General features: G+C 40.9%; 1 protein-coding gene across 10 annotated transcripts in view; it reads left to right on the top strand.

Moving 5' to 3' along the window:
- The window catches only part of ZNF827 (zinc finger protein 827), a 153,105-nt gene that overhangs the window by 58,393 nt on the left and 80,999 nt on the right, over positions 1–13,713 (top strand). For all 10 annotated transcript variants that reach the window (XM_074338471.2, XM_088792581.1, XM_088792579.1 and 7 more), the window contains one exon: positions 3,105–3,338. In XM_074338471.2, coding sequence (XP_074194572.2) covers positions 3,105–3,338 — 234 coding nt within the window. The remainder of the gene's footprint in view (positions 1–3,104; positions 3,339–13,713) is intronic.

Consider the following 13,713-nt stretch of genomic DNA (forward strand, 5'->3'; position numbering starts at 1 on the left):
TTCCCCAACACTTTATTAGTTTCATGCCATTCTTGGCATTGTCAGGCTGAAAACCAGGTAGAAAGGGCCTCGCAAGTGTATAATCCAACCACATCCAGCTTGCTGTTGTTTTTTTAAGTGTCTTATTGAAGTTCTGTTAAATCCGGGGTGTACCAACAATCCTAAATAGCTTTCTTTTTTTCTTAAGTCTTAAGTAGCATGTATTCTGCCTAATGCTCCCAGAAGCTACTTACATCTTTAAAGGGCATCAGTATAATGGTTGCCCTCTCTTAGAAGCTGGGATTTGCTTCTAGGGCCGCAATCGTTTCTTATCTTTTTCCTAGCCTCACCTTAGAATTTTGAAACATTTTAAAATAAAAGATGCAGCACTGAAGCATTTAAAAAACACACAAAAAACCTAACCATTCACTTTATATCATTCCTTCCCAAAGAATTGAAGTTACAGACAGAACAGACCACACACCGTTTAATTACTCTGTTACACCTAACTGGGATGATCTCAGAAAAGGATTTTATGAAGGGTCCTGGAAGAAAGGCGCAGGGCAAGGGAAGCTTTAGAAGGCAGTTAGCAAAACCCCCGGAAGTGGGAGAAATATGCTAAATAAACAAAGTCCTCTTAGGAGCTACCTTCCTAGAGTTGGGAATACATACTTGTTGCTGATTGCTCTAGAGACTGTCTTGGTTCCCTTTGGTTCAGATTCTGATGCCATTGTCCCCAAAAGGCTAGCCGTTAAGCACTTTCCTTCAGGTCTGGGCTCCTTTAGTCATGCTAGAGTCCAAGTGATTACTAAAAGACACCTCAGTAAGCACTGTGATATAGGCCACAAAGCTTTTAACTTTATCTCTAAGGTCTTATCTCCAATCTAATGATGAGATCCAGGGAAAGCATTTCTGATTGCCTTTGGTGGAATATTTTGAGATTCTTAGTTTTTGTTTACCACAGGTAATAGAGGAGTGCCAGTTGATGTCACTAATTTGTGGCCAATACATTTTGTTCATTCAACAAATACAGATATTGAGCACCTACTATGTGCCAGGCACTGTTCTAAGCACTCGAGATCCATCAGCATTAAAACAAAGATCATTGGCTTCACGAAGAACAGACCATACATGGTCAACGTAATAAATAAGAAAATTATATAGTATGTGATTAGTCCGTTTGGGCTGCTATAACAGAATACCACAGACTAAGTGGCTGGAACAACAGAAATTTATTTCTCACAGTTCTGAAGGCTGGAGGTTCAGGCTCAATGTGTTTCTCCTGAGGCCCCCCTCTCCTTAGTTTGAAGATGGCCACCTTCTTGCTGTGTCCTCACATATGTCTCTCTTTTTATAAGGACACCAGTCATATTGGATTAGGACCCTACTCTAACGGCCTCATTTAATGTTAATTACCTCCCTATCTCCAAATATAGTCACCATGGGGGTTAGGGCTTCGACGTAGGAATTTGGGGGAGGGGGACACAATTTAATCCATAACCGTATGTTATCGGGAGATGAATATTTTGGGAAAAGGAAGATTAGGGTAGGAGAGATTGGAGTACTGTCGGAGTGGGGATTGCAATTTTGAACAGAGTGGACTTCATTGAGAAGGTGGTATTTTAGCAGACTTGAAGGTCAAGTGACATTCAATTGTTGTTACACAGCATAGGGACCAAAGATGGAGAAATGGTGTGAGGGAGGGAGGTAAGGGACACAAGATGGCAGCCCGTGGACCTAAGTTCCAACCCTAGCTCTTCCACTTTATGGTAGCAAAACTTCCAAATGTCATACTGGCCCTCTAGAGTCCAATTTCCAAATAGGCTGGTCTATGTGAACTTGTGATTCCAGAATATACATTCTTGGCATGAGATAGAAAGAAAGGACCCTTCTATCTCATGCCCGTGTGTTGGCTGGGGACAGGGGCAGATAGTGTTTGCTTTGGGGGATTTGTTTTCTTCCTCGCATTTGTTCAGCAGGAATGGGCTTAAGGCTCATTCTAATAAGTGTTACTAAGAACCTTGTATTAGGATGAGATCTTCTTTCTCAAAAGACAAACACACCCAAAATAAGCAGCCTAAAATTCCTACTGTGTGGCCCTTTAAAGGAGAGCAAGATGCCTGTGAAAGGGACAAGTGGTAAGAGAGGAAGCCTGTCTTCTCGGTGTTTCCTGGGTAGTATGTAGCTTAGTGGGTGAAGGCCTGGTACAGTGTGGCCAAGCCACAGAATCCATCCCATAATAGGCCAGTTAGCTCTGCCCTGACCACACACTCCACACCAATCAACCCTGCTAAAAATGGAAAAAGGACATAAGTGGAAAAACTGGTGAAATCTGAATAGAATCTGCAGCTTAGATCATCGTAATGTGAATTTCTTAGTTCTGACAACTGTACCATGGTTATGTAAGCTGTTAACATTAGGGATACTGGGCGAAGGATATATGGGAACACTGCAAACCATCTTTGCAACTTCTCTGCAAATCTATTCCCCAAATAAACAATTTTTCATTAAAAATGCCCTTTGTGGACTCAGAGATGACTTGGGCTACAGACAGGAACCCAAAACACAGTGCCAACGGCATGCGCCACTGTTTGTGGTATATCTCTTAAGTGGCAAAAGTGGTATATCTCTAGTCTGAGCTCTTCTCGCTGGCAAATTCTCCATCCTCACTTTTCACCCCACCCCAGGTTTTCACTCTGGGGATTGCCTCTGACATATGTTTATAATCAATATTTTATGGCAGAACAACTGCCCGAAGGCATTATTCTGTACCAGGATTAGACAGGGAGAGGACAAACAGGTCAGGGTGGCAGCATCCTATCCAGGAAAGAAGACATTGAGGGAAACCAAAGAGAAAAGGCCCAAACACTTTGTAGAGGCAGCATTTCCTAAAATAGGATAGGTTTGGAAGATTCAGAAGCCCACATGCTCTTGGAGTGTATTGTGTTTTCGTGCCCAGGGTCAGCCAGTTTTGATTAGGCCGTGCTCCCTCCTGCTGTTAGCACAATATGATCGTGTATCCATCCTTCATTAAGTTGGGGGCAGCTAAGAGGGGGTGTGGCCTTGTGTGTGTGTGTGTGTGTGTGTGTGTGTGTGTGTATAAAATCCCTTTTTTCTTTTGACAGCTGCAAATCAGAAGGAGCCCATGAGTCTTAACTTTAAAGTAAAAGAGGAGCCAAAGGAAGAAGAGGCCCTCAGTGCCACCTTGCCTCGGTCCAGCTACGTGTTCAGCCCGGAATCTGAAGTACCAGCCCCAGGCATCTCTGAGGACACCCTTAAGCCCCAGGAAGGGAAGGCGAATGTGCTAAGGCGGGATGTGTCCGTCAAAGCAGCATCTGAACTTCTCATGAAACTATCAGGTAATTGATTTATTCTAAAATGTTCACATTCGGATTATTTCACTTGCAAACCAACTGGGCTGCTTCCTGCGTGGGTTATAATTAGCCTAATGGCGACAGCATCGCAGTATTGTGCTGAATTCAGGAATGATTGGATTACTTGGCTTACATACCTGTGTTGTGCGTGTGAGTGTGTTTGCAAACGCTAGCCGTGTACCTGTCCTAGTAAACACAGCCTTCTTTTTCTGGCTCTGACTGCAAATTGTGGGAAAACACTGCTGCTTCCCAAGATGATGTGGATCCTAATTTTAAATGGATTCTAATGATATTCAAAGCACTTTTGCTAATTGATCAAAATATCTATTTTTTCTTAATAGACAACCTTACATTTTTGTGCATTTATACTTTATATTCTGTAAGGGCCATTAAAAGTATTTTTCTTCACTTAATAAGCAGTTGAGATGGCACTTGAAGTAATTACCAATAGAGTTGCAATGAGATTTTAGGAATAGAAAATTTCATAATGGGATATTACAATAATTAATCTAAGTCCTTGAGATGAATGAATGCTTTTTTTTTTTTTTACTAGTATCTGAATGTAATCCCAGCCTATCAAATGTTGGAAAAATAGGTTATAATTTGAAATTCAAGTACTTTGGATTCTTTTCTACCCAGTCTCCAGTCTGTCCCATCCCTTTTGGAACAGGAAAGCTAAACATTTAGTGTCTTTTAAATTCAAAGGTATGACTTTCAGAACATAGAAAACTTGTGTCAATAAGAGTACTTACAAATTTATATCCCATCCTTAGTTCACTACTGCTTAAAGATAATTTTTAGAAACTATATTCAAAATGCTAAAATCAATCAAAAGCTGTTTTCAGTTTGTAACTTGCTGTGCTTAGAGGATGAAAGCAAGATATGCTTTGGAGGGGGCTCTTTCTTCCTGTCACTTCATGAACGATTCTGACTGTTTCTGGTTGACCAGTAAGTTGGAAGGTAAGACATTCATAGTGAGTAACTTAGAGTCATTGTATCAGAACAGATGAAATTCCTGTATTTGCCAGTTGGTGGGGTTAAGAATTCTTTCCTTTGGTGTTAATTCAGAACGGACGTTAACTTCAGGGGAACATGATTTGTTATAGACAATGTAAAATGCTACAATTATTACATCCTGTTGTAGCCCCATTTTTCTAAACTTTGCAATGACAGTGCAGCTTCTCTTCTGTTAATGGGAGGTCTAGCAAGATTGTGCTGATTGCTGAACGCTTAAAGTTTCAAAAAATGATGTTCAAACTAACGTATTTTCATATAGTTGATCCCTCCTTTCTGTGTCAGAAGGTCTCGGTGACATAATCTGTCTGTTGATTTTCCAGTCAATTCAGATTTTCTATAGCATAAGCTTTCACAGCACAGTGATTTTAATTCTCTTCCGACAGTGACTCGTGTTCCCTCCTGATGGTAAAATGTTAGTATGTGATATTTCTGTTTCAGAGTTTGCTGTGCAGCCACTATTGTGAGCAGGGAAAGCTGGGGTGGCACCAAAAGATAATATGCAAAAATGAGATTTCAGGGAAAATGTTCTTTCAGAAAACATTTTATCTTCTTAATCTGTTGGCTGATGCTGTTTGAGTCAATGAAGTAGGAAATCATGTCCTCGATAACGAGGCCCCTCAAACAGAATACAGCTGAGCAGCCATGCACATTTGATGGTATTGGTGGACAGCAATGGCCTTTCTAAATGTTTATGTTGAGTTTTATTGAGTCCATGTGCTGTGGGGTTAAACAACAGTTGAATGGATGACATGGTCATCTTTCCAAAGGACATCTGTCCCGCTTTGTGGTGTGGAAGTGAAAATTTGTTTGAAGACTAAGATAACACTTTTTGCCCCAGCATTCAAGGTGCAAGAGACCTAGGTCAAAAAAATGCGTCCCAGTCCCTACCCTCTAGATGCTTATGTCTAGTCAGAAGAAATCCAAGGCAAGGAAACTCATTCAGCAAGTGACGTGCGCTTGGCACTTCCTACTTCTATGCCCTAACAGAGTGTGGTCAGGTAAACTGCAAAGAAGTTTCCAAGTTAGTCCTAAAAATAGGCCTGTGACGTAAAAACAAATGTTTTCATTCCTAAGCTGCAAGGTAAAGAGGACTCACCCTTTAGTAGGTTTAAAGTAGATATTAGAGTTTGTAATCACGGATAGATCAGTGCTCTCAAAAGAAGGAAGATGTGAGGAAAAAACTTGCTGTGCTTCCTTTCTTCAAGTTGTAACTTTAGTAATTTCAATGTTGTTGCCCTGAAGACATCCAAGTACAGGGCTTGTCAGTTTGTTCAGATCCCCTTTTCCATGATTCCCTTTCCTGTAGTCAAGAGTAGTAATTCGTTTCCCGAAGCATCTACACAGGTCAGTCAGAGCCGTTCCAGGTGCATCTCACCTGATACCCCAAAGCCTTACCGTAGGCATTCTCGTGAGTGGGAGTCCCTGTTGCTTCCTGCTGTGCTAATTTTCATTTACTGCCTCTGTCCTGCTGGGGAAAATCCTGCTCAGAAAGAGTTGGGTGAGGAACGTACATCCCGTGCATTGTCATACATCTTTTTCCCTCTTTCAATTTAGACCCAAGGAAGAGCTAAGATGTAGAATAAAAGGATTCTTCTCTGATACCTCATTCTTGGAGAATAGAAGCTGTGATCTGTAGTAGTTTAGGCCCTTTCAGCCTTTTCGTTGAATTAATAAGAGGAAACCAGCCAATAATTTTGGCTGCTTTATTTCTAGTTTTCAGTTAATTTATGTCAATTCCTTAACAATGGATGTTGGGCACATGGCCCAGTCAAATATCATGTGAAACTTTCCTATGTGAAGAAACCTCTGTAGGTATATTGTTTTCCTACAACATTGACATTTATGTTTTATGGGAAAAAACACAGATGAGTTAGAGACTAAGCTAAATTTTTTATTAACTGCGTGTTTGGGAAAATCTGCGTTTTCTTCCTTCCTGCGTCTCAAGTTCTATTTCCAATTGTTAATTGGGAAGTCAAGTGCCTGACAGCTGGGCCAAGTAAATTGATTACCATAAAGAAAGCAACCTGCTCTGAGGAAAACACTGGATGCCTGCAACTAACTACCTGTTGTGATGTGATACCAGGCAGCCAAAATAATCAGACTTTTCTGCTTACAGTTGCCAAAGATAATTCCCAGAAGTCTTGATTTCAGGAGGCCCAAAATTCCGAAGTTCAGTATGGAGGACAGGTAACATTAGGTAGACTAAGAGAATTAAGTCCCTATTAAACTCTGGTTTTGCAATGTCGGGTGACCTCGCAAACTGAGGGAACAGATGTGTTACCACAGATAAGTCGGAGTGCTGGAGAGGACACAAAATTGTATCTAGACTCAAAGAGATGAAGTGTGCTCGTCTTCCCTTGGGGAGCCACATGGTTACATGGAAATGCAGATATAAAATGTACTGTGTAGCAACTATACACCAACAAATTAGACAATCTGGAAGAAATCGATCATTTTCTAGAAACATACAACCTTCCAAGGCTGAATCAAGAAGAAACAGAAAATCTAAACAGACAGATTACTCCCAGTGAAATTGAATCAGTAATCAACAAGCTCCCAAGAAACAAAAGTCCTGGACCAGATGGCTTTATAGGTGAATTTTACCAAACATTCAGAAAAGAATTACCACCTACTCTCCTCAAAATATCCCCAGAAATCCAGAAGGAAGGAAGGCAGGCTCCCAGACTCTTTTCACGAGGCCTGTCACTTGATCCCAAAACCAGACAAAGACATTAGAAAAAAAAACTACAGGCTGATATCCCTAATGAACATAGATGCAAAAATTCTCAACAAAATATTAGCAAACCGAATTCATCAATATGTTAACAAAATATATATCACGTATGGTTGAACCTAGAAGTAGCAGATAAGAATTCCATTTAAAAATATGAATTGCACACAAATAAGTAGCTGTGAAGTTGGAGTTCTTCAGAAACATTATTGAAAAATTAAACATTTAAATGTATCTCACACGGTAAATAAGTCTTCGTATTCAGACCTGAATTTGAAACACGTCTATTGGTTTTCTTATTTCTATGCTGAAAAAAAGAAACGGAGTGGATTTATATTCATTTATCCCTGCCTAGTCTTGGAGAGAAATATAAATTATAATTGCCTCTTGTGGAGGAATCTGAGCAGGACCTGGATTTGAAATACATAGTGATGTAGGGCTCAGGGAATCACCTAAGTAAGCTAGGGCTTCAGTTGGAGATATTTAGAAGCAGGTAAACTTGGGTAGAAAGAAGTTTTAAGATGAATTTAATTTCTGAGTGAACTGAAGCAGAGAGGAAAGTTACCTAAAGATTGACCTTATTAACAGTTTCAATTAAGGCCCTTTTGATTGTCAAGAACAAGTCCCCTCGAGCCAATTTAGGCAAGAAAGAAGCATTTAACAGAAGATGGGGGTTTGGGGTTGACTATGGAACAAACCCTGGGGCAGGGATGCAGCAGGGCCTCAGTCCCCAACTGGAGCCAGAGGCTGGAGGACCGCACGGAAGCCAGGAGGCTCCCCCTCTCCACCTCAGTCCTGCTTCTCTCTGTGCATACAGATGGGCTTTTTGTTACCCAGCCACATGGTGGAAAACGGAAGTTGCCATCAGCCTCTGAGTTCAAAAGAGCAACTAATTTCTTAGTCACAATTCCCACTGATTGCCTCATGTCCGACTGGTACCCACCAGTGGACACTTCTGTATCTAAGGATAAGAACATGTTGGGCAGATGTGGCTGCTGTCATGTAGGATGGCTGAGAGGAGAAGAATCCCCAGAAACCCACCTTGGGTGGGCAAGAGTGAGGGTGCTGTGAGACCAGCAAGAGAAACAATATGTAGGAGCCGCAAAAATTGAGGGGTGGTCATTACTGTTATTGAAATGTTAAATGTGAATGTGTGATGGCCTTTGGGTGATGTTTACCTTTCCTTTCTGGTAGACTCTCGGAGAAGTCCTGCCCAGCCTGGACTTTGCCTAGCCAGCCCCAACTCAAGATGTGCTGAAGGCAGCCCTTGTCAATCAAAGTGTGGTTCCCCACACCTGCAGAATCAGCATGTTGAGGAGGATACAGAAGTACTAGAAATGCACATTCTTGAACGCTACTCAGGACTAAGGTTTTGACAAGCCCCACAAGTGATTCTGACAGCTAGGTTTTGAGAAGCACTGAGCGGAGGAAATGGTTAAACTAGAGAAATAAGTTTTGTCCAGCTGAAAAGAGTGCCTTAGGCTGACGCTGATAAAAGAACAAAGCTCTATTAAATGTACATTTTACTTTTCAGAAAGAATCATGTCTCTTCAGTAGCGATTCTTTTTTATTTATTATGAAATAATGGTACCTGGGAACCTTTTTTAGAAGGACACATGTACCTAATATATCAAGAGGATGTTATGAGCCTCAGATAATACTACTGTTTTCAGTGTTTTTTGCTGTTGAATTTCATGATTATTCCTCTGCAATGCTGGCATTCTTTTAGCAGGAAAAAGCTCTCCCCTCACCCCCTACTCCCTTTCCCCAACAAATCAGACCATGTCAGGGATCTTCTAAAGAATTCCTTGAAATACATTAGAGATTTTAGCTAAATAATTTCTCAGGGCAAAAGTTATTCATTGTTCTATTTGGTATGTCTCCCTGGGAAAATGATAGTGTATTAAACTTTATAAGCGATAGGACTTCAATAATCATCTACAAGGCTGGAACATAGGTGTTTTAGTTTTATATTAATGTCATCTCACATTTGCCTCCTTCACACTTACCTAATTAAGGCGCGAGCAATGGAGGCCTCACTGTATCTGCTACCTTGTGACTCTACCTGCTTCCGTACAGCTGAGTGTAGAGCTCATGACTAAAGTGAACAGGTGGACATGTTAGCAAAGTCATGTAAAAGAGTTCAAGAGGAATTTAGAATCATCAGTAGAAAAGTACCTCTTTATTTGATTGTTTGTTTATCCCCTTGTCATACGTGGTACTGAAGACGTTGAGAGCAAAAGGCTGTCAAAACGGCATAGTCTAGTCCATCTGAAATGGAACACTGCTTTTTTTCATGTCAACTTTTTTTTTGCGCACCGGGAGAAATCTGTTAAACCCAGGACTCGACTTTTCTAAGAGTTTATATATTTTAGATTGTTCTGTTTTACAGGGGACATCTAGCCTGATTTTTAAAAGCATCTTTATTGAGCTATAATATACATGCCATAGAATTGACCCATTTCAAGTGTGCAACTCAGTGGGTTTTAGTATAGTCAGAGGTGGGCCACCATCACCATATCTACTTACAGAACATTTTCATTGCCCCAGAAAGAAACCCTACCCATTAGCAGTCATTCCTTGTCCTCCCAGAACTACCCTCCCCAGCCCTAGGCATCTACTAATCTACTGTCTATCTCAATAGATTTGCCTGTTTTGCTGTTTCATATAAATGGAATCACACAATATGTGCTCTTTTGTTAACTGGCTTGTTTCACTTAGCATAATGTTTTCAAGGTTCATCTATGATGTTACGTGTGTCTGTACTTTATTCCTTTTTATGAGTGAATAATATTTCATTGGATATTATTAGAATGGATACCAGAATAATGTAATATTAATTTTATACATGGTATAAATGTATATACCACATTTTGTTTCTCTGTTTATCTGTTGATGATCATTTGGGTTGTGGCCCAACTTTTGCTACTATGACTGTTCCTGTACAAGTCTTTTTGTGGACATACGTTGTGTTTTTCTTGGTATATAGGTAGCTAAGAGAGGAATTGCTGGGTCAAGTGGTGACGTTTTGAGACACTGCGAAGCTCCCAAAGCAGCCACACCATTTTATATCCCTATCAGCAATGTATAAGAGTTCCGATTTTTTTGCCATTCTTGCCAAAACGTGTTGTTGTCTGTCTTTTTTATTATAGCCATCAGACTGGGTGTGAACTAGTATTTCATTGTGGTTTTGATTTGCATTTCCCTGATGACTAATGGTGTTGAGTATATTTTCGTGTGCTTATTGGCCATTTATATATCTTCTTTGGAAAAAGGTCTATTCAAGTCCGTTTCCCACTTTCTAATTGAATTGTCTTTTTATTTTTAAGTTGTAAAAGTTCCTTCTATATTCAGGGTCTAAGTCCCTTATCAGATATGTAATTTGCAAATATTTTTTCCCATTCTGCTGATTATCTCTTCACTTGCTTGATGGTGTAATTTACAGCACAAAAGGTTTTAATTTTGATATAGTCCAATTTATCTCCCTTTTCTTTAGTTGCTAGTGATAATTATGGCATTATCACATTTTCCATAATTACAAAAATTGTGTAAAAATGCAGACTTGTTTAATATTAAAATAAAAGCCTCTCTTTACTTAATATTAGCACAGTATTTAATTTTCAGATATAAAGCCTAGTTTATTGACTAAATGCTGTCAGGGTGGAGTTGACACTTCTGAGTTCTGTATTTGTATATAGCATTCTGCACTTGAGCCGATGGCAAGGAATATTTGTATGTCAAATTTTTTTAAGTGACTTAGAATGAATATGACTGGCAATTGGCTTACGACTAAATGGACAGGTGACTTCCCTCATTGCCGTATGCATCCTAAGCAACTCTCAGGATATACCGGGAAGTTAAATCTAAGTGAGGAATTAGGCTCTTTTTTTTTTAGGGCTTGAAAACTCAGAATTGAAGGTATTTGGAGTGCGAAAACTATCTTATACAAACAGGGAATAAATCACTTTAATAAGATAAAAATGTGACATGTTTATATACCCAGAGAATTCTTTCCTTGAAGGTCTAGATCTTGTGAAGCTCAGAGGATATGCAGCGGTGTTATTTACCTGACCGTTTAGGCAGGATGGAGTCAGAAATAGCTGTTTGCTGTTCTAGAAAGGCCATTCTTACCCCAGCAAGACGAGGGGACTTGCTTCTGACAGGCTCCCCACCATTGACTGATGTTACCCTCGCTCTTTGACTAGTGAGCACCCCCTATTTATTTTGTAACTTCATACACAGCTGCAGACCTTTGAACCCACACACCTGAATGGCTGTTGCTGCTCTCCCACTTCATGTGGGGCGCTCTTCCAGCTCACACCCTCAGGGTACTGCCCCTGGGCCCCCCTTTCCTCTCAGAGCTGTCACCCATCCGCCACCCTTTTGCTTTCTTGACCTGGCTTCCTCCACCTCCCACACGGAGGACTCCGAAAGGCCAGACTCAAAAGGGCTCTTGTTTTATTATCTTCTCCCTGTTGCATAGTTGCATATGTTAATGTAGCCACGAAAATTTGTATTGGCTTGTGTTCCCAGAAACCAGGCAAGAACTCTGAAAGGAATTCCATGTGCTCCACCTTCATTAGAGATTCCTTTTCTGTTTGGCTGGACTGGGGGAGGGAGGGGTTTGATCACAGCTGTAAGGCTGAAGGTGGGGCTGTGGAGGGGGTTGGGGGGGCGGGGGCGGGCTAGGGTAGGGCATGGTGGAGCGGGTTTAAGATACACCTTTGCAATGTTGAGCAAAAGAATTAAGAAGGACACCTAGGAAGTGTGTTGCAGGGGGATAGTGTGCCCTCCTCCTGTATTCCTGTGTCGTTTTCTTTTTCTGGTATAAATGATTATACATGTTACTTTATCCACAACACAAACTTGTGGCACAGAGAGGCCATTAGCAGATACTACTTGGTGGGGACGCCACTAAGAAGCTTTATTTTCTGAGGGATCCAATTGCAGTGTGGATGCAAATATTTGAGTAACCAGTCAAACATTCTGTTCCATTTCTCATTCAGAGGATAAATTTCCCTGCAAGGTAGAAGCTGTGTACCTTATCGGTGCCTTCGAATAGTCTACACCACTCTAGCCTTTTATGGTTCCTCCTCCCAGACTTTTTGGCTATCATGTTACCCCAGTTATGGTCTTGTGAGGAGCAGCACAACCATTATTTTTCTCAACGAGAGATCTAAGACATTCTCATTCCGCAGTGGTTTTTCTTTTCATCGTCATGTTGACCTTTCACCTTTAACTTAGTCATATCAAAGAAGGGGGACATTTGCATGTGTAATTAAACCCCATGTATCATGTGCCCACCTTGGTACACACTGGTATTGCAGACCTACCTCTGGAGAAGGGAATCCTCTCCCCAATGCCAGGTAGGCTGTTTGCTGTGGCCACGTCCCACTCAGCATCTGTGATTACCAGACGATGCACACAGTTTGAGAGTGATGGTACCAATTGCACTGGGCAGGGGAGTATCTATATTAACCCAAGAAAGGAGCACTTTTACGAGAACTGTTTGTCCCTTGTTGCCTCTGTTATTCTTATCCACAGCACAAACTGTGGCACAAACAGAGAGGCCATTAGTAAATATTATTTGATGGCAACTCTCTGAGAAGTTTTAATTTCTGAGGGATCACAGGAAGACAAAGGATTGCAAAGCAGTATTTTTCTCTTTATGGCAGTCTGAGGACCTCTGGCTTTCTTTCTGAAGGGATCTGGGTATTCCCTCCTCATAATTCTTCTGTTTACTCCACCCATGTGTATTTTCCCCATATGTAAGCCATCCTGAGTTTGTGCTGGGAGTTGATTGACTTCCTGTTTTCTAAATATGGGATAGCACTTTTCCTGGTTTCCCATGGCTTGCCATATGCTTGTATCATTTATCCCCACAGCTGGAGAACTGAGAGAGGTGATAGGATACACATGTGACCCACCACATTTTATCTTAGGTCTAAAGTCAGGTGGTGAGGGTTCACTGTTCAAAGAATAAGTTACAAACTCATCTTCTTAACTTCCTACTGCTGCCGTCCTTACCCCCATAAGCACGCAAACATGTGCGTCCCGTTCCCTATGTTGCTACCAGAAACCCTCCTACCGCTTTGGAGTTGGGACATTCCTGGGGACAGCCTTACTGGAAGGTCCATATACATGTTGCCAACTATACACTTAAAAGCCCCAGTAATCAAGAGGGAGGGGGGCCCCAGCAGAGCTGAAGGATTGATGAGGACTAATGATGACATTGCAATGCTTTGGGGAACTTACTCTGAGAGTGGACTCATCACGCCTCGACCTATGTGTTTGCCTATCGGTAGGAACTTCGCTTGGAATTCATCAATGCTTATTCAGCCAATATATTGGGTAATCTGTAGATAATCCTTATTTTTCTTCTGTACTTTTTTTTTAAGAGCTGTAGCGAATAAAGAAGAAAACAGACGACTAGGAAGATAATGTAATCAAGACAGATGGTTATCTTTTTTCAATTACTTGTGTGAAAACCTTTTGCACTCTGTTTATCCCATCTGAATACTGTTGAAAATATTTTCCCCTAAAACGTTGTTCACATTAGAACAATTTTCCTATCTGACTCTGTCTTAACTTTCTTGGAGACACCCAGAGTTT

This window comes from Rhinolophus sinicus, chromosome 15 (assembly GCF_057876585.1).
Source record: "Rhinolophus sinicus isolate RSI-liver-muscle chromosome 15, RSI-T2T, whole genome shotgun sequence".
Taxonomy (NCBI): domain Eukaryota; kingdom Metazoa; phylum Chordata; class Mammalia; order Chiroptera; family Rhinolophidae; genus Rhinolophus; species Rhinolophus sinicus.